An 18,160-nucleotide genomic window follows, 5' to 3' on the forward strand; every position below is an offset into this window, starting at 1 on the left:
CTTCTAAGAAGCTTCATTTCTCATTACAGGGTCTCCAGAGCTGTTGAGTTTTCTTCTAGTTAATCTTTGTTTGGCCCCTTCCATTCTAGAAAGTTGTAAAGGCCACAGCAGCAGCTGTTGCTGCTTCACTATGGTCCTTCCTTCTAATTTAGCATCTCTGTGTATCTAATTTTTATCCACACAATGTTTCATATTTTGCCTGATGTTCTATTGTTTTTCATTTTTTCTCTGTATGTCACTTTGTGAATGTTTAGGCCCAGAAAACCAACTGAATTAAATGAATAGGCGGAAAATAATAACCATTCACCAATGTCATTTTTCCTGCACCCTGATTGAAACCTCTATTTATATTTTATAAGCACCACTGCTCAACAAAAACTATAGCTAGAGAAATAGCATACTTTTCTTATTGATCTTTTCTCTACTTCTTACAAAAGACTACTTAAATCCTGATATTTACATTCTAAAGTGATGGGCAAACCTACCCAGCTGCTGACAACCTGCTGAAAGGATAAATTTCCTTCTGCTATGGTAGATCAGAAGGGGTTCTGCAAACATGGTAATATTGCACGCCTAAAGCAGTACTTTCAACTTCAGCCAGTAAGGGGTGCTAGTGTAAACAAGGACTCAACCTGCACCAGCAAACCCAAAGGAATGAGATTCTGAAAAGAGAACCAATGCTTTTTACTTTGCAGTCTGGAAGCGGCTTCCTGTTAGGACAAGAAGAGGCAAGAACCAAGCAGGGCAATGAGTACGGTGCTAAGGAACACAGGTGACTAAGCCTGAGAACCAGGAGTGACAGTAAATGTTACCCCACCATCTTGTGAAACCATATCCTTGGGAAGTGCTCGTCTACAGCCAATCTGACGACAGACAGACCCTCCCATTCACCCACCCTTCTCGGCACAGCTGTCACTCTGTTGCAGAGATGTCACTGAAGCGTTGATTTGCTAACCTAGCAGCCCCAGGAACTGAAGCCAAAGGTGAAGGCTCACGGGATCCTTTGAAGCCCGCAATTCAAAGTGTGCATATACATTTGCTACAATTTGATTGCAGGCATACAAAAACAACAATCATGTTGCAACGTTTTTTCTGCACCCTGTGTAGAGAATGACAACGCTAATCCTTTGTCCAGAACAGTCCAACATTTATCAAGCTAGCTGTGAATACCCATTTGTTTTGTTCCCGAGAAATCTGCATGACCGTGTGCTTTCTTCCCTCCCTGCAACAAGGAACCCTGCATTTTAACACTCCCTTTCATATTTTAGAGTGATCCTTTCTTTTTTTCCCTTTTTCTTGTTGCACTATGGAAGTTTCTTAAATCTGCTGAAAATTAAAAGTAGAAATACACTAGCAATATACTCTGTAAATATGAATAAGTAGATCAGCTAACAGGAAATCCAGCGTGAATGACCTCCTAGACAGGAACGCATAATTGAGCTCTACAAGCATGGCAGCAAAAAATCTCAAATTGAAAACTTCCTCACCATGACAGCACAAGTAGTCAACTGTCACTTTAGTTTTGATGCTTTAATTGTTTAAATTAAAAATACTATGTAAACATGAAAAATAACACAAACGACCTTCCAAATTAAGTCCAGGACTACTTGCTCATGAAATGCTTTACTGGTCTATCTGGCCTAACATAATATTTACATAGGGTAATATCCACCAGATATCCATCAGAATACTCATAACATCATAAAACTCATGTAACTTCATAATACTGTACTCACATAACATTAAAAGCGGGAGGGATATAACACAATTTACAGAAAATTCACTGTCCGGTCAACTGGGAGGCAATTCTTGCTGTCTACAAATTGACATGAAATTAGGCAGGTTCTTTTCATTTCTTGTTAACATATCTGGTACTTTATTCAAAAGGTTTGTTTACTACTGCCTTTTATTATCAAATGTCAAAAAGGTTTACAGAACATATTAAAATGATATAAGCATAATAACTGAGCAGGAGCCACTATTATTATCCCCATATTTAAAAGGTGGCACAGAGGCTACGAGTGAGAGCCTATGGCTTATCTAAGGCCACCAGTGGACTGAAAACTAAACCTGGGAAACCCAGATCATACTGTCAACCAAAGGAGAAGACAGTTAACTGGTGAAGAGACAGCACTGAAGAGGAATGGGTCAGGGGTCCTGGAAAAGCTTTGCCAAAGTAGTGGGTTTTGAGGAAACATTTACAAGAACAATGGGAGATGGGACTGAAAATGTGCAATGCCTTTGTGGCACCAAAGGAAGTTACATTATACAAGAACCAGTGCTTTTCCCCCCAGAGGGTAATCAAGGGTACGCAGTACCGGCACCTCTTTTTTTGTTGTTAAAAAGTGTGGCACTTACTATAACAACTTCACGGTGAGTACCAGCACCAATTTTTCCAGAAAAAAAAGCACTGACAATAACTATTATGACTATTTATTAAATCTGTATGCCACCATTCATCCAAAGATCACAGGGCGGTTCACAACAGAAAAATACAAAATGAGGACATAAAATACAGGATAAAACAAAAAGAAGCCAATAACCGCCCTCCCACAACACATTTATAGGCCACAGAATGTTAATCAAAGGACTGGTTGTAGAGATACGTTTTTGCCTGGTGTCTAAAGATATGCAATGAAGGCACCAGGCAAGTCACCTTGGGGAGAGTATTCCACAAATAAGGAGCAGTCACGGAAAAGGCCTTCTTTGCTGCCTCCACTGCCATTAGATAGACTTGATCATGAGCCCTCACTAGTGTTCGATTGCATTTGTCTGGAATTTTCCTCCACTCACATTCAAGCCATCTCCCAGCTTGTTTTAAACTACATTTAAAAGTACATTTGTTTTAAACTGCATTTAAAACAGAGGAGAGGAAGCTGAATTGACAGAGATGCTATCCTAAGCAAAGTGAGGCAGGAAGAGGAAGCATAACTGAAATAAATTTACAAATAGGGAAGGGGAGAAAAGAAAGGGTGATAGTCACAGAGTGATAACAGCATAAAAGCAAGAACCATAAGTTTAACTGAAGAAAACCATCATTTGGCAGATTAAGATCATTCTCTAGCAATAGGTAGAATCGAGTATGAAGTTATATGGGCTTTAAACTCCACTGATTTCAAAGGGACAAGTATGCACATGTGTGTACAGGTTTGCAAAGTTTTATTTTCTGCAGGGGTGGAGAATGCAAAACTACATATGACTCACATTCAAGAAAGTTGCTTCATTACTGTAGCATGACAAGCCATTTGGTATAGTGCAGAAAGAGGTTTGGATGACAAGCCATCAGGGCTTTGTGAATCTAATCATCATGCATTGGGAAGAGGATTCTACTGCCTGACCACAGGAAAAACAAAATTTTGAAGAGTGAGGAAACACACTTGACTGAAGCTGAGAAAATACTGCTCAAATTGGAACTACTGTACATTTACTTTCTCTTGACCAAAGAGCGCAAGGCACAAAGCCATGAGAAAACTGAACTGATCCACATCTATGTATGCATTTGCAAGCTACCTCTTGACAAGAATAGACATTCTACACATTTTGAAGGGGACTTTGCAATTAATAAGGATAATATGAGAGGAAAGTTTCAAATCCAGAGATTTGTTTCACACTTCAATTAAATCTCAGCCTCAAGCACCCTCAAATCCCTTCCTGCTCCCTGTACCATGCTGTGTCTGTAATTTAGATTGTTTGCCTGCGGCAGGGGCTGTCTTCTGTTTTAGTCTTACAGCACCCTAGTACGTTTTAGATATCTTAGGAATAAATCATAAAATCCAAAACTGTGTAAGATTATATTACAATAGGCACATTATTTCCTATACGATTGTTCAAAGTAAAATCTTAGTTTTTACAGCAGCCCATAATGACATATCTTTTAAGGGTCACTCTGTTGACTCTGGCTGCAAAAGTTAAGCAATTTCCTTAAATCAGAATCCAAAATAGATAAGGTGCTATCTTTTATCAGACTACCTTCCAGGAATTTCCTTGACACAATGTGGCCTGGTAGTTTGGCATGAAAAGAAGCCTGGTGTTTTAACCATCACTGTGGCACACATTTCCTGGGTCTTATCTGCGAAATGGAAACAGAAAGACTTGCTGTGTCAGAAGGTGAACATAAAGGCCTTAGTTTATACGGTAGTAGGAAATGCTTTGATTTTTTTTCTTTTTTAAGAAAAAGAGGCAAGCATAATCCAATAGTATCTCTTTCATGTTCCCTACGAAACCAGAAATACAGCAGATTCCAAAACTAAGTACTTCATTCTACATTACTCATAAATGCTCCGTTGGCACTGAAACGAATGGGAAATCTGTCATCAAGCATGGGCACACCTGAGTCACAACGGCAGCTGTAAACCCCACCTTAATCAGTGACATGGTTTATCCTTCTGCCTTCTGCCAGTGCTCTGGCTGACTCCTTTGGCAATTAAGAAAAAGAAGGTGTGGGGATGGTTCAGTGACATTACTTCTCCTAGTTATTAAATAGCATGTAAGCAAGCAAAAGGACGCAGGTGGCGCTGTGGGTTAAACCATAGAGCCTAGGGCTTGCCGATCAGAAGGTCGGCAGTTCGAATCCCCGCAACGGGGTGAGCTCCCGTTGTTCGGTCCCTGCTCCTGCCAACCTAGCAGTTTGAAAGCACGTCAAAGTGCAAGTAGATAAATAGGTGCTGCTCCGGCGGGAAGGTAAAAGGCGTTTCCATGCGCTGCTCTGGTTCGCCAGAAGCGGCTTAGTCATGCTGGCCACATGAACCGGAAGCTGAACTCCGGCTCCCTCGGCCAGTAAAGCAAGATGAGCGCCGCAACCTCAGAGTCGTCCGCAACTGGACCTAATGGTCAGGGGTCCCTTTACCTTTACCTTTAAGCAAGGAAAATAAAACAAAGTGATAGTGCAAGGTGACAAAGAGGGAACAAAGAGCCACACTAGCTTTCAAGAGGTCCTTGGATTTAAACTCCCAAGATGAGAGAAAATTTGCTGAGTTTTTAAGGGGCTCAGCATGCAAGCTGCAGTTCACTAGATCATGTCCCTATATAGAACCACGTACAGAACAAGGTCTGCCGTCCCCAACATAGGGCTCACCCACATGTCCCTTTGTCCCACAGATTTATTCCCTTTGGTCTGTAACTTCTAACCACAGGTCTAAGAGGTTTTTATTTCAACCTACCACTTTCCCCGGAAAAACCCTCTGTTTACCTCTGAATCAGAACAAATGTCTATCTGCAGAAAAACCCGATGGATGTTTGCTCCAATTCAGTAGTAAGCAGCAGGTTTTCCTGGGGAAAGCGGTGTGACAAAAGAAAAACATCTCAGCCTAGGAGTCACAGACCAAATGGAAGTGTGGATAAGCCTATAGTGCCTTTCAGATGTTTAGGACTACAATTCCCATCATCCCTGCCCATTTTGACATGCTGTCTGTGACTGCTGGGAGTTGTGAGTCCAACAACATTAGAGAATCAAATATACCCTGTCTGAAAATGAGGTGAGTTATTTCGTGGGAGAAGTTTTAAACACATTTCCATCAAATCACTGTAATGCAGCCTTCACGTGCCAGCACATTCATTTGCCCTACAGCTTTTCAGTTTGGTTATAGCTCACTAAGTTCATCCCCAGTGCCTTTAGGCAAAATCCAGACACACCCAATATCCACTGAAAGCAACAGACTTTAAATACTAAACTGTGTACTGATGGCCTTCAGTGCATCTTTCTAAGTTATTCTGGTGAACAACTCTAAACACAGGATGAAATATAAAATGTGTTCACCTTTTGTGGGTTTCACAAGCACATGAAGTTGACAAAGTGGAGTGAAAAGATGTGAGAATTTAAGAGACAATGGTTTTTAAGGGTCCAGCTTCTATTCAGGTACAGTGAAACAGCTTATTTGTATGCCAGAAAACCCAGCTTGTGCTACTTTCCAGATTTTCCATGCAGTTTAGCACACCTGGTTAAGAAGCTGAGTAGGAATTTCCCACCCGCCTCTCTTAATGCAGCCTGAATTATGAATTCTAAGCTCTTTTGGAAATGCAGCCCTACGGCATATTTAATATAACATGAAAACTGCAAAGTTTTTCTCTTTTCTGCCATTGATGAAATCACCTTGAAGGTAATGATAATCCACCATCAGCCCAAATTCACACTGACAAAGCAAAAACAATTCTGAAGCACTGGCATTCAATGCCCTTTTACCCTTATTCTTCTTTGGCATAAAATCAGCTAATTAACAGCTAATAACAGTAACAACTGCATCACAAAACTCTCTGCATATAGTACCAATTCCCTCCACTGTAAAAAAATGGCCTTGAACCATAGTTTGCCTTAAAAAAACAACAACCAACAACAACAACAACAAAATGGTAAGCATCAATATTAGTTATTTTGTGTTAAGCCTCTTCTGCTAATTCTTCCTACCTCTGGGTGGATAGTAAAATTATTCTTCATTAATTAGCCACCCCTGCTTATAGAACAGAATTAACAACATTCACAAAGCATTCTCACTGAAAGTATAGAACAGGGGTCCCCAGACTTACCGCGCGGTGGGCCGGTGCCCGCCGCGCCGACCGCGCGGTGGGCCGGACGGCAGGGGAGTGCGCGCGCAGCGGGCCGGAGGGCGGGGGAGTGCGCGCCCGTGCGCATGCGCACGCGCACACGGGCGGGGAAAAAAATCGCCGAAAATCGCTTGTGCGCATGCGTATGGGCCTCCCCCGACCCGGAAGTGCACCAGAAATGACCTCTTCCGGGTCGGGAGAGGCCCGTACGCATGCGCACAAAGAATTTTCGGCGATTTTTTGCCGATTTTTTAGTACGCCGCTGCGCCGCGCGCCGCGAGAGCGGGCGGCGGCAGCGGGCGGCGGGGGTCGTCGCGGGCCGGATTGGAAGGCCGATTGGGCCGCATCCGGCCCGGGGGCCGTAGTTTGGGGACCCTGGTATAGAAGAAGCTCATCAGTATTAATGGACAAGATGATAAAAATGTGCATGAATCATTGGGTGACACTCAACAATTTGCAAGCAGATTTCTTCTCATGTAACAAGATTGCCACTCTGTCTCCCACCCCACCCCCAGTGGTGTAGTGGAGCAGGGATGGGCACCACCACTTATTTAACAGCAGGGCAATGAGATTATCTCCTGGGATGCTATTTGCCAATCTGCCATATGTGCCAAGTAAACAAGCTGCCTCCTGCCCCCCCCCAAAAAACCTACGCTAAGCAGAGGAAGAGGTAGGTTACCCTTAGCATGCATGCTAAGGGTTAAACTCAATACTTGTTTTGAAAAATTCCCCAAGTCCCTTTATCAAAATGTCACAAAATCATGAACAAGCTCTCGAGTCCACAAGAACTCTTACTCAGGTGCCAAGCAAAGGGAAGGTGGAGAAGAGAGAAAGAAAAAGCTGTATTGAAGACATAATGTCTGCACTGGTCCAAATTTCAGCTTTGTTGAGAATGGGTGTCCCTACCATAAGCATTAACTCTATGAGGCAATAGGTAGGTAGCCGTGTTGGTCTGGGTCGAAGTAAAATAAAAAAATTCCTTCAGTAGCACCTTAAAGACCAACTAAGTTTTTATTTTGGTATGAGCTTTCGTGTGCATGCACACTTCTTCAGATACGAAGGCAAGAATACGTCTTATTCTGAACTCTAACACAAGGCTTACCTTGGGTCTGTGGAAAATATGGAGCCAACAGCTTTGCCCTTTTCTTCTCATACCCCTTCTGCGTAATGTCCCCTAAAAGAAACCAAGGAAGCAGAAATCAAACATGTGTTGCCACATTTGGAAAAGAAAAGGAAAGACCTAAAAAGTGTTTGCATGATATTTGGACCCTTTTTTTGTCTCCAGCAACAACAGTATTGTACAAGCTATTATATTTGGCAATTACTCTCAAAGCCCTTCACTGTTGTACCAGATGGTCTGAAATGGTTTAAGGTTGCAATTCTAGACATATGTGGCAGGAAGGGAGTAAGTCCCACTGAACTCAATGGGGTTTATTCCTGAGTAGATATCCAAAGGATTGCACTGCCATATGTTTTTCATCTGCTTTTGACTTTGTATCTCCAACATCATTATTAATGCATTTATTCAAAGCAGGTCAGAAACATCTATGGGGGGGTGCTGTGAAATTCAAAACGCCGCGTAAGTACAGTATATGACTATTATTAAACTATATTCCCTGACACTGATCTGTCTGATGTACAGGAAGAGCCATCTGGCTGATTGTCTTTCACTCTATAAATTCTCACATTTTTATCTGAATGGCAGGAAAGAGGCTAAAATATGAAAGGATTAAGATACGGGAGAAAAGCAGGAAACCCATAAACATTTTAACTATCTCTGCAGCTCTGCCTTCTTTTTCAGTTTTCCTGCTCTAAGGGTTGAAGGAAGAGGAGATAGTGGGGCCCTCCCTCCAGACTGGTGTTTTATTGTGGGTGTATTCGGCAACATGTTTGTGACACAATAATAGCGCATCAGTAGTGGACTGATTCTGCTTTAGTTTGTTCTGTGGTGCTTCTCCAGTGCTACTGCATCAGTGGAGGGGGGCTAAAACACAGTAAGAGCAGAAGAAAAACAACATTCAGAATATTTATGGTATTAAAAGTTATGGGATTTCCACTGAAAGTTACAAGATGTGCACTGATTGAAATGAAGCGGTGTGCCAGCCCCAAAAGATTTGCAGCTGCAAACAGTATTAAAAGCAGGATTGTGTTTGACCTCCCCAATAGCATCACCACCACAAATCATCATGAATACTTAATACAATGGATATCAGGTGATGTCCTAGATTGGGGGTTCAGGTGGTCTGTGGCATGTTCACATTAAATATTCATAATCATTTAAATTGTAACAAAAAATAAAAATAAAATCCTTCCAGTAGCACCTTAGAGATCAACTAAGTTTGTCATTGGTATGAGCTTTCGTGTGCATGCACACTTCTTCAGATACACTGAAACAGAAGTCACCAGACTTGTATAGACATGTAGTCAGAGGGTGGGGAGGGGTATTACTGAGAAGGGTGGTGGGAATGGGTGATTGGCTGATAGGAGTGGTAAACCTGTTGACGACTATTGACGACTGCAATTGGTCTTGTAGGAAAAAGCAAGGGGTGAGATGGCTTTATCGTGTATAATGAGATAAGAATCCAATGTCTTTATTCAGACCAGGTCTCTCCATGGTTTTAAGCTTGGTAATGAGTTGCAATTCAGCAACTTCTCTTTCCAGTCTGTTTCTGGAAATTTTCTGTAATAAGACAGCTACTTTGAGAAGATCTTGTATAGAATGTCCTGGGAGATTGAAGTGTTCTCCTACTGATTTCTCTTTCCTGATGTCAGATTTATGTCCATTTATCCTTTGGTGTAGGGTTTGGCCTGTTTGTCCAATATAGAGAGCTGAAGGGCATTGTTGGCATTTGATGGTACAATGTTAGAGGATGAGCAATTAAATAGTCCTGAGATGGTATGTTTGATGTTGTTGGGGCAAGTAATGGTGTTGTCCAGGTGTATGTGGCAGCAAAGTTGGCATCTGGGTTTACTGCAGGCTCTGGTACCAGTGTCCATGTTAAGTCTGGTGGTGGTATTATTGTGGGTGAGGAGTTGTTTAAGATTGGGTGGCTGTCTGTAGGCAATGAAAGGTCTTCCTCCCAGAGCTTGAGAAAGAGAACTGTCATTGTCTAGGAGAGGTTGTAGATCTCTGATGATGCGCTGTACTGTTTTAACTTGGGAGCTGTATGTGATGACTAGTGGTGTTCTGTTATTTTCTTTTTTGGGTCTGTCTTGCAGCAAGTTCTCTCTGGGTATCAGTCTGTCTCTGTTGATCTGTTGTTTAACTTCATCGGGTGGATATTTTAGTTCTAAAAAGGTTTGCTGTAGATCTCTTAGGTGAGAGTCTCTGTCTGTAGAGTTGGAACATTTAAATTGTATTTGTATTGCTTTTTCTGGTACTGTATGTATTTTATTGTGTTATAATTTGTATTCAATGGAACACAAACTATTTTTATCATAGGTAAAGGTAAAGGGACCCCTGACCATTAGGTCCGGTCGTGACCGACTCTGGGGTTGCGCGCTCATCTCGCATCATTGGCCGAGGGAGCCGGCGTATAGCTTCCAGGTCATGTGGCCAGCATGACAAAGCCGCTTCTGGCGAACCAGAGCAGCACATGGAAATGCCGTTTACCTTCCCGCTGTAGCGGTTCCTATTTATCTACTTGCATTTTGATGTGCTATCATAGTATATAATAAAATGCAGTGGGTGGGATTTAACCGAGTTGTTCCATGTACGGAAAGAGGTCTGCTTGCGGAACAGGGCTTTTCTGCCATCTCCTCTTCCATGTCCCCTAAATCAACTCTGGAGGATTGAGGGGGAAATCAAGAACACGTTTAAGGAGTGCACTGGTGTATGACAGAGTGATAAGTCTTGTTGCATGAGCAGACCTCGCAGGCATACTCCACTTAGCACTATACTGAATTCCACCAATATAAGAAATAAAAGAAGCAACAAAATACAACTAAAAATCAGACGCTATCTAGCACAGCGCACAGCAATTCCTACAACAGTCAGAAAAACCATTAAGTGGTCTCTCAAGACTATCAGCCATTTTTAATTGGTCTGTGGGAGGAATTGCTGGGAAATTGCTAATCTAGATCTCTTGGAGAAAGCTTGAACTTTGGTACAGAGTCAAGCCCCTCAAATTCTCCACCAAAATGCCTCTGGCCCACCTGACTGGTATTTAATGTTTGCTTTTTAATCCTTGCACCTCAAAGCACAGCAACCATTATCTTCATTTTACCAGGTGGACAACAGAAGGAACAAACAGCTCACATATCTAGCAAGCCCATGGAAACCCCAAAATGACATGATCCACCCAATCATTCATAATTACTACCGGGACTTGTTCTGAGACTAAGGTAATATAGCTCAAGGAATATATTTTTAAACAACTGGCATTCTCATCTTCAGGTTTTTATAAAAGGCAGGAAACACAGAAATGATTGTTGGCTGGGGTTAGGTGAGGGCTTGCTTGTCACTTTAGCCCTGTACATTCAAGATTCTAGGAGACCGTGTTGGCCTTCAAAACCAAAACAAGTTTTGCGGATATGGGGATTGTGAAATTGCTATTACACAAAAGCCAACATGACTGCATGTAAAGTGGCTCTCAGGCTCCACTCGCAGTTGAGAAGTGAAGCTTTGTGTCACCTCAGGCAATAACTATATAATCTAAGTCAGACTGCCACACCTCTCCCCTCTGCCATGCTCTGGCAAGTCAAAACAAATTTAAGAATGGAAAATGCATTTATTTAACACCTTCCTATACCGCCCTTCTTCATTCATTCCAAGAAAACTTCCAACAATTTAAGACACTCTCTCCCTCCCCCCCTTTCTCGTGTGTATGTGAATGAACTACAGTACATTAAACCGAAGGCAAAAATTATCACAAGTGAATTAATTCTCTAATCTTCCCCCGGCACCTAAAGGATAACAAGGTAGGCATGAGGTAGGCTTCCTTGTAGAAGGAGGTCCAGAGAAAGGGCACCACAGTTGAAAAACGCCCTCTCGCCAGTGGACACCTATACAGTATCTCCTCTGATGTTCAGGCACCTGGAAGAGAGTGTCAATGGATGACTGCAATGTGCAGTGCAGCAATAAGGGAGCAGCCACTCCTTTAGATAACTGGGTCCGAGACAGTGTAGTGCTCACAATTGCCTAGTAGCCAGCGGAGCTCTTTCAACCATGGCAAGGTGTTACCCCAGCCAAAGTTCAAGGAGTTTTGGGGCCATCTTCAAAGACAGCCCCACATATAATGCACTGTGAAGCATGTCTATAGAAGACACCCACAGAAAGGTCACTGTTGTTTCTCTCTCCTACAACTGGTTCCTAAAGTGGCATACAGTGGAACCTCGGTTTATGAACACCTCGGTTTACGAATTTTCGGTTTACGAACACCACGGACCCATCTGGAACGGATTAATTCACTTTCCATTACTTTCAATAGGAAAGTTCGCTTCAGTTTATGAACAGACTTCCGGAACCAATTACACCCATGCTTCGGGTTAAGTACGCTTCAGGTTGAGTACTCCGCGGACCCGTCTGGAACGGATTAATCCACTTTCCATTACTTTCAATGGGAAAGTTCGCTTCAGTTTATGTACTCCGTGGATCGTCTGGAACAGATTAATCCACTTTCCATTACTTTCAATAGGAAAGTTTGCTTCAGTTTATGAACGCTTCAGTTTATGAACAGACTTCCGGAACCAATTGTGTTCATAAACCGAGGTACCACTGTCCTGCTGTTATTGCAAGAACAGCAGGGAACAGCAGCAGTGAACAAACCAGGAGGCTTCTGTTTGTTAGAGCCCACCAATTCCTAAATCTATTGTATTCAATCACATGGGTAAACATCAGCTTCCCACAGCAGTTTCCAAATTGCCATAAGCAATGCTGGCCTGAAGATGAACCATCAACAGCAGAGGAGGGTTGTACTAAAGCTAAATATCAGCCTTTTTGTCAGATTATTACAACTTGTCATGACATGATATTCTCTCTCTCATTCTCTCTCTCTTGTGCATGTCAGAACCATTTTTTCTCTTAACTGCTTTGTGCAATTTTGATTTTGATGGTTGCTTTGAGGGTGTCAATAGAAAGTTTCACAGAAAACACATTTAAAAGAAGAAAGGGTATTCCCCTAGCATGCTTAGCCCAGTGGCTTGTTGCATATCTTTCCTCTCCTAAAGTAACCAATTTACTGCTAACCTAGCCTGACCCTCCTGTGGTGACACAAGTCACTGCACATTTACCCCATTTGTTTCTGGATTCGTACTAAGCTACCATATTACATATCGTGCTAAGAGTCTGAAGCAGCAACATCCCTTAGTACTGATGCAATAAAAGCAGTTTTGAGATTCAACATAAGTGATAGCATTGGTGTTGTTTACTTATTTAAATTCACACTAAAGGCAAATCAAATGCACGGGCCCTTACAAAACAAAACAAAACAAAAATCTACTGCAGAGAAAATACTAATGAAGGGAAATCTGCCTACATTCAGATCAATCCTTGGTTCCAAAAGGAAGTAAATTGCTCCTTCAGTAACAGGACTATCAACTACACAACCAAGAATAAAGGCTGTAAAGGCCTAACGGTTTATGAGAAGGTGGTAAATTAGGCTGTAGTGGGAAGCAGATATGGTTGGATGGTCTTTTATCTGTTTGAGAAACCAGAGCCACAGTTGATGGTGAAATAGAGTCAGTAACACCTATAAAGAAGTTAAATCTCACTCTCTGCAGGAAGGAAATGCACACACACTAACTGGAAGACATCAAATTGATGTGGTTTTCCCCAAAAATGTTCCAGGAGCATACTGTCCTTGTTTTGTTTGAAAATTTAAGCTGAATTTTCTGTAACTAACTATACGGTAGAAAAACCAACATGTCAGTTAAAGCTCCACTCCTGTAACATGGCCCATCAGCAATAGTTCAAAAGTATTTAAAATACAGGCATAGTTTTAAAGAAATCCTCTAAAATTATCCCTTTCATTTACGATTTCTTCAGTATAGGCTCTGTCAGCAAATTGCTACCGTAATTCCACAGTTTGAAATGAGTCTGGGCAATGTAAGCTTCAGAAACCCAAAGAATGCTAGAACTCGCTTTTCAATGTACCTTCTCTTTTCCTCAGTATTAGACAGTAGATGATGCCCGTATTAGGTACTACCGTAGATGATGCCAACTTTATAAGAAAGGATGACTACTGACAAGGGGCTCAGGTTTGGGGCAAAATAGAGCTCAGGGGAAATGCTTTGAGAAAATGCTACTACAGAACAGAATGGCCCCTGAGAATACTGGCTGAGTATCCATGTTGTAGGATTGAGCCTGATCTTAAATATGATCATGGGATGAGGGCTTGCTTGAGCAGTACTGCAATCAAGTAATGTGGGGTAGAAAATTATCTTTCCACCAAAATGTTTCAGTTTCTGGAAATGCACTGGAATTACACAAAATAAATTGGTAACAATAAATTGATACAATGCCAGTCAAACCAGCTGATTTCAATGTTACAACTAACTTTTCTGATGACTATGCCTAAGAAACTTATTACACACAGCTCTTTGGGAATACTAATAGGTGACCCAGGCCAGGGTACATGGCAGATCAAATGCAAGCAGTCTACATATAGCACCAAGGCCATCTTAAGTGTATCCGGCGCCGTGGCACGATGATCCCTCCGGCGCCCCTCGCGCTCCGCCGGGCAGGGCCAGGCGCAGCGGGCAGCCGGAGGGCATGGCACAACAGGCAGGGACGCTGCCAGCTGTGCTCCGCCTCCGCCTGCTCAGCCGAAGCAGCGGAGCGGCGCTTCAGTCCAGGGAGCCCTAGCTGCCACCCCGACAGGTTTGCCCACACTCCTTGAAGTCACAGCGAGCACAGACAGTGCTGCCCCACAATGCTCCGTGGCTCTGCATGCAAATGAGTTGCCGCAGAGCATTGTGGGGCAGCGCTGTCTGTGCTCGCTGTGACTTCAAAGAGTGTGGGCAGAAGGCAGCCCTGTTCCTCTTCCCTGCTGCCCCTTGACTGAGGCAGCTCCGCCGCCACTGCTGCCGCCTCGCTTCAGCCACCGCTGCTGGGAAAGGAGTGAAGTGGGCGAGGCGGCTCCGTGTGCCTCCTTGGGAAGGACGGCCCTGTATAGCACAGCACAAACAAACAAGAGCAGCAGCAGTGACGGTGTAATCTCTGTAGAAAAAGTTTTCAGAAGCAAAACTATTTCTGTAAATTCCATGGAGTGCCTGCCAGTATTCCAAGCTATTTAATCAGAGGTCCCCTCTCTGGATTCCATTGTCATCAGCGGTGAGGTGGGTGATTAATGGCGAGATTACCTTTTCAATGAGGGCAACCCAGCTTTGATATACTCTCCCCAGAGAGGCCAGCCTGGCATGCACTCTCAGATACTTTCCTAGTGCCAGTCAAAAGTGTGTTTATTTTCCCAGGCGTTCATATATTTTTTATAAAGTCTGTTCTACTCAGATTGTGATATTATTTTTATAGGTTTGCTGTTATTTTGTAAGTTTGCTTTATAGTACAGTATATTAAATATTTTATGATAAGCTCCCCATAAACTAAACACACACCAAGTGACTTTCTGTACTCTAAAAGACACTTTTGTTTCTTGTTGTTTTTTTACTTAGTCATAGCTTTGTTGATAAGATTACACAGTCCACGTGTTTGAATCAAGTATTTCATCCCAACTAGTGACATACATTATGCACAAACCCCACACTCAACAGATTACTCGTGAGATACAAAGCAACGAATGAGACAACCAACTGCTTGCAAGATCTTCTGCTGTGGTTTAACTTATCTTTTCCCTTAAAATTCCTCAGGACGGTTCCTTATGTACTCTGAAAGTTCTCTGTCCTATATAGTGCAATTGTAATTGGCTCATTTACAGAGGTAATAGCCTATATAGAAGCCAACAGATGTTCACAGGACTTGGTGAAGGACCTCCTGTTGATGGCGTTCTCTAGCAAGACATTGATCCAGCCCATAAAGGCCTGAGACTGAGCCCTTGTTGAACAGCGGCAAGGGTAGCAGTGACCACGCCTTGTCCAGCAGTTGGGTGTACAGTGGCAACATGATGCAGGCAGAGCACAAGGGGACCAGAGCAGCCCAGCAGATCCAGCAGCTCAGCAGCGCTGCTGAAGGAGCACTTATGTTTCTTGTTGAATCACTGAAAATCAATGTTTAAGTGAGTACTGTGGATGCCACCCTCCATGGTAACTTTCCCCCTCCCTCTCATGAATCAGCGCCACCCACCTCACACATATCCTCAGCAGCTCATTAAGGAAAGGGAAGTAGGATGGAAAACCTCTGGGGCTTTGTGGGCAGCGAGGAAAGACCTCAAGGACGTCATTGCACCACAGGCACCACATTCACAACACCCCAGTGAGGGCAAATAAAACTTCCTTCAAAAGATCGGCAAACAAGCAGGCAAACATTTTTGTGAGCTTGTAAAATTTCCACATTTCCCTCCCGAGCTAAGTTAACAGCCTGTAACCTACTGTACAAGTGGTTACACCAAATAAACCAGCTTGTTTTCACATCAAATCAGTTTTCTATAAAAGCAATTGTGCACAGGAAAAGAGTGTAGAAGATTTGCTTAAATCCACGTGATGGATTGTTTGTACACCTGTTCCTCTGCACATACACAGTCATTCCCAACTTCCTGACACATTTATACTCACAAAGGCATCACAGCCCAAACATGACAGCCTACAAACAATTCTCATATAGCTTTCTACACTGGTGTGGGAAAACTGTGCTCCCCTTAAAAAATACTGGACTGCAGTTTGCATCATCCCTGACCATTGGCCATGCTGGCTTGTACTCATGGGAGCCAGAGTCCGAAGAATATCTGTAGGGCCACAAAGTTCTCACTCTTGTTCTATTCAGAAAATATCTGACATCTGAAGCAGCTCTTATTCTAGAAGTACTTTGTCCTCTGATTAGATAAAACCTTGCTGTGAAGTCAAGTCAATAAATGTCCTTGCAAGTAATGTGGAAGTGTTGTATCTGCAGATCAAAAAGAATTCTTCTTTAGAAAACGGCTTCAGCATTATGTAAATGAAAGAATTTTTTTAAAGGGGATCTGCAAGATTAAAAGCCTGGTGGATCGTGGTACTTAGTCATCAAGGAGTCAAGGACCTCCATGACTAACTGTTTACACTGTCTGGTGTGTAAACTGCTCAAGTGTTTACTCTGCTGCAGTGACATGTTTGGAAAGCTGCTGTGAACCCAACATAGCAACTTTCAGTCACTCAACATAAGGAGCAAAGAATCCACCCTACTGAATGGGAGGAAAAGGCAGCCTGGTGCTTCCTGGCTTATTCAGGGCACAAAGACACAACTGGAAAGGGTTAGTCAAGTGCTTGCTCCACCCTCAATTTGAGATCCCTATTTGATTGGGGGTGGGAGGGAGACATTCATTTGTCTTGATCTTGCTTTGAGAATTTTCTAACAATACCCCATAGTGTTGAGGAATATATGCATGCCTGGCCAGCAACAAATGTTACTGTTTATTTGCAGGCACTGCATTTATTTATATTCTTTGCTAACCACAGCCCAGACTCTGTGTGTTCTCTTGCATGAGAAAATCCTTCTGTGCCATCTGTATATAACGAAACTGTTGCAGCAAACATTTGAATTTGCCTTCGCAACTGGTTACCTTGAGTTATTAGCAGCATAAAAATCCACCAAGAAAGAAAGAAAGAAAGAAAGAACGAGCAGAAGAAACCACCACCACCACACACAGTAGGTGGTTGCCCACACTGGGGGGTATGATATACACATAATAATAATTTATTATTTATTATTTATACTCTGTGCGGCTGTGTATTTTCCACAAATATGGTGGTACTTTCAAAGATATACTTCTACTCTTGTAGGTTTTGTGTACATACATGTCCTCAGAATTACAGACACATACACAGGTATGTACTTACTCCTCCTTACTCCTCCAGTCTGAGGGTGGCTTATTTTCCTTCATCTCTCTTCCCTCCTTTTCTTCAGAAGGGCCAAATACAAAATCCGTATTCTGGCAGTACCTTTATTAGGGCCAACCAAAATACCACAAGGTTTGGAGTTCTGCAGAACTCTTCATTAGGCTAGATCATGGGTAGGCAAACTAAGGCCCAGGGGCTGGATCCGGCCCAATCACCTGCTAAATCCAGCCTGCAGACGTTCCGGGAATCAGTGTGTTTTTACATGAGTAGAATGTGTCCTTTTATTTAAAATGCATCTCTGGGTTATTTATGGGGCCTGCCTGGTGTTTTTACATGAGAAGAATGTGTCCTTTTATTTAAAATTCATCTCTGGGTTATTTGTGGGGCATAGGAATTCATTCATTATTATTTTTCAAAATATAGTCCCCCCCCCAAAGTCTGAGGGACAGTGGACCGGCCCCCTGCTGAAAAAGTTTGCTGACCCCTGGGTTAGATGGTGAACAAAGCCTCAATTTGGGGTGTGTGGGGGAAGAGAAAAATATTGGCTGGTGGTAACACCACGAGTGCTTCTTGCCTCGAGGAAGAATGCTGATGGAGAAGGTAGCAGACAATATATATAAGGCTTTTAAAGGGAGCCTTTACACCAGACTCAGTTCCTAAGGAAGAAATGCATGGCCAAAACAATACTGACTTCACGTTG

General features: G+C 42.7%; 1 protein-coding gene across 3 annotated transcripts in view; it reads right to left on the reverse strand.

Moving 5' to 3' along the window:
* DIP2B (disco interacting protein 2 homolog B) overlaps nt 1-18,160 on the reverse strand; it is a 175,324-nt gene that overhangs the window by 82,841 nt on the left and 74,323 nt on the right. For all 3 annotated transcript variants that reach the window (XM_035103799.2, XM_035103797.2, XM_035103798.2), the window contains exon 2: nt 7,640-7,711. In XM_035103799.2, the coding sequence (XP_034959690.2) occupies nt 7,640-7,711 (72 nt within the window). The remainder of the gene's footprint in view (nt 1-7,639; nt 7,712-18,160) is intronic.

The sequence above is a fragment of the Zootoca vivipara genome, chromosome 2, assembly GCF_963506605.1.
Source record: "Zootoca vivipara chromosome 2, rZooViv1.1, whole genome shotgun sequence".
Classification (NCBI taxonomy): Eukaryota; Metazoa; Chordata; class Lepidosauria; order Squamata; family Lacertidae; genus Zootoca; species Zootoca vivipara.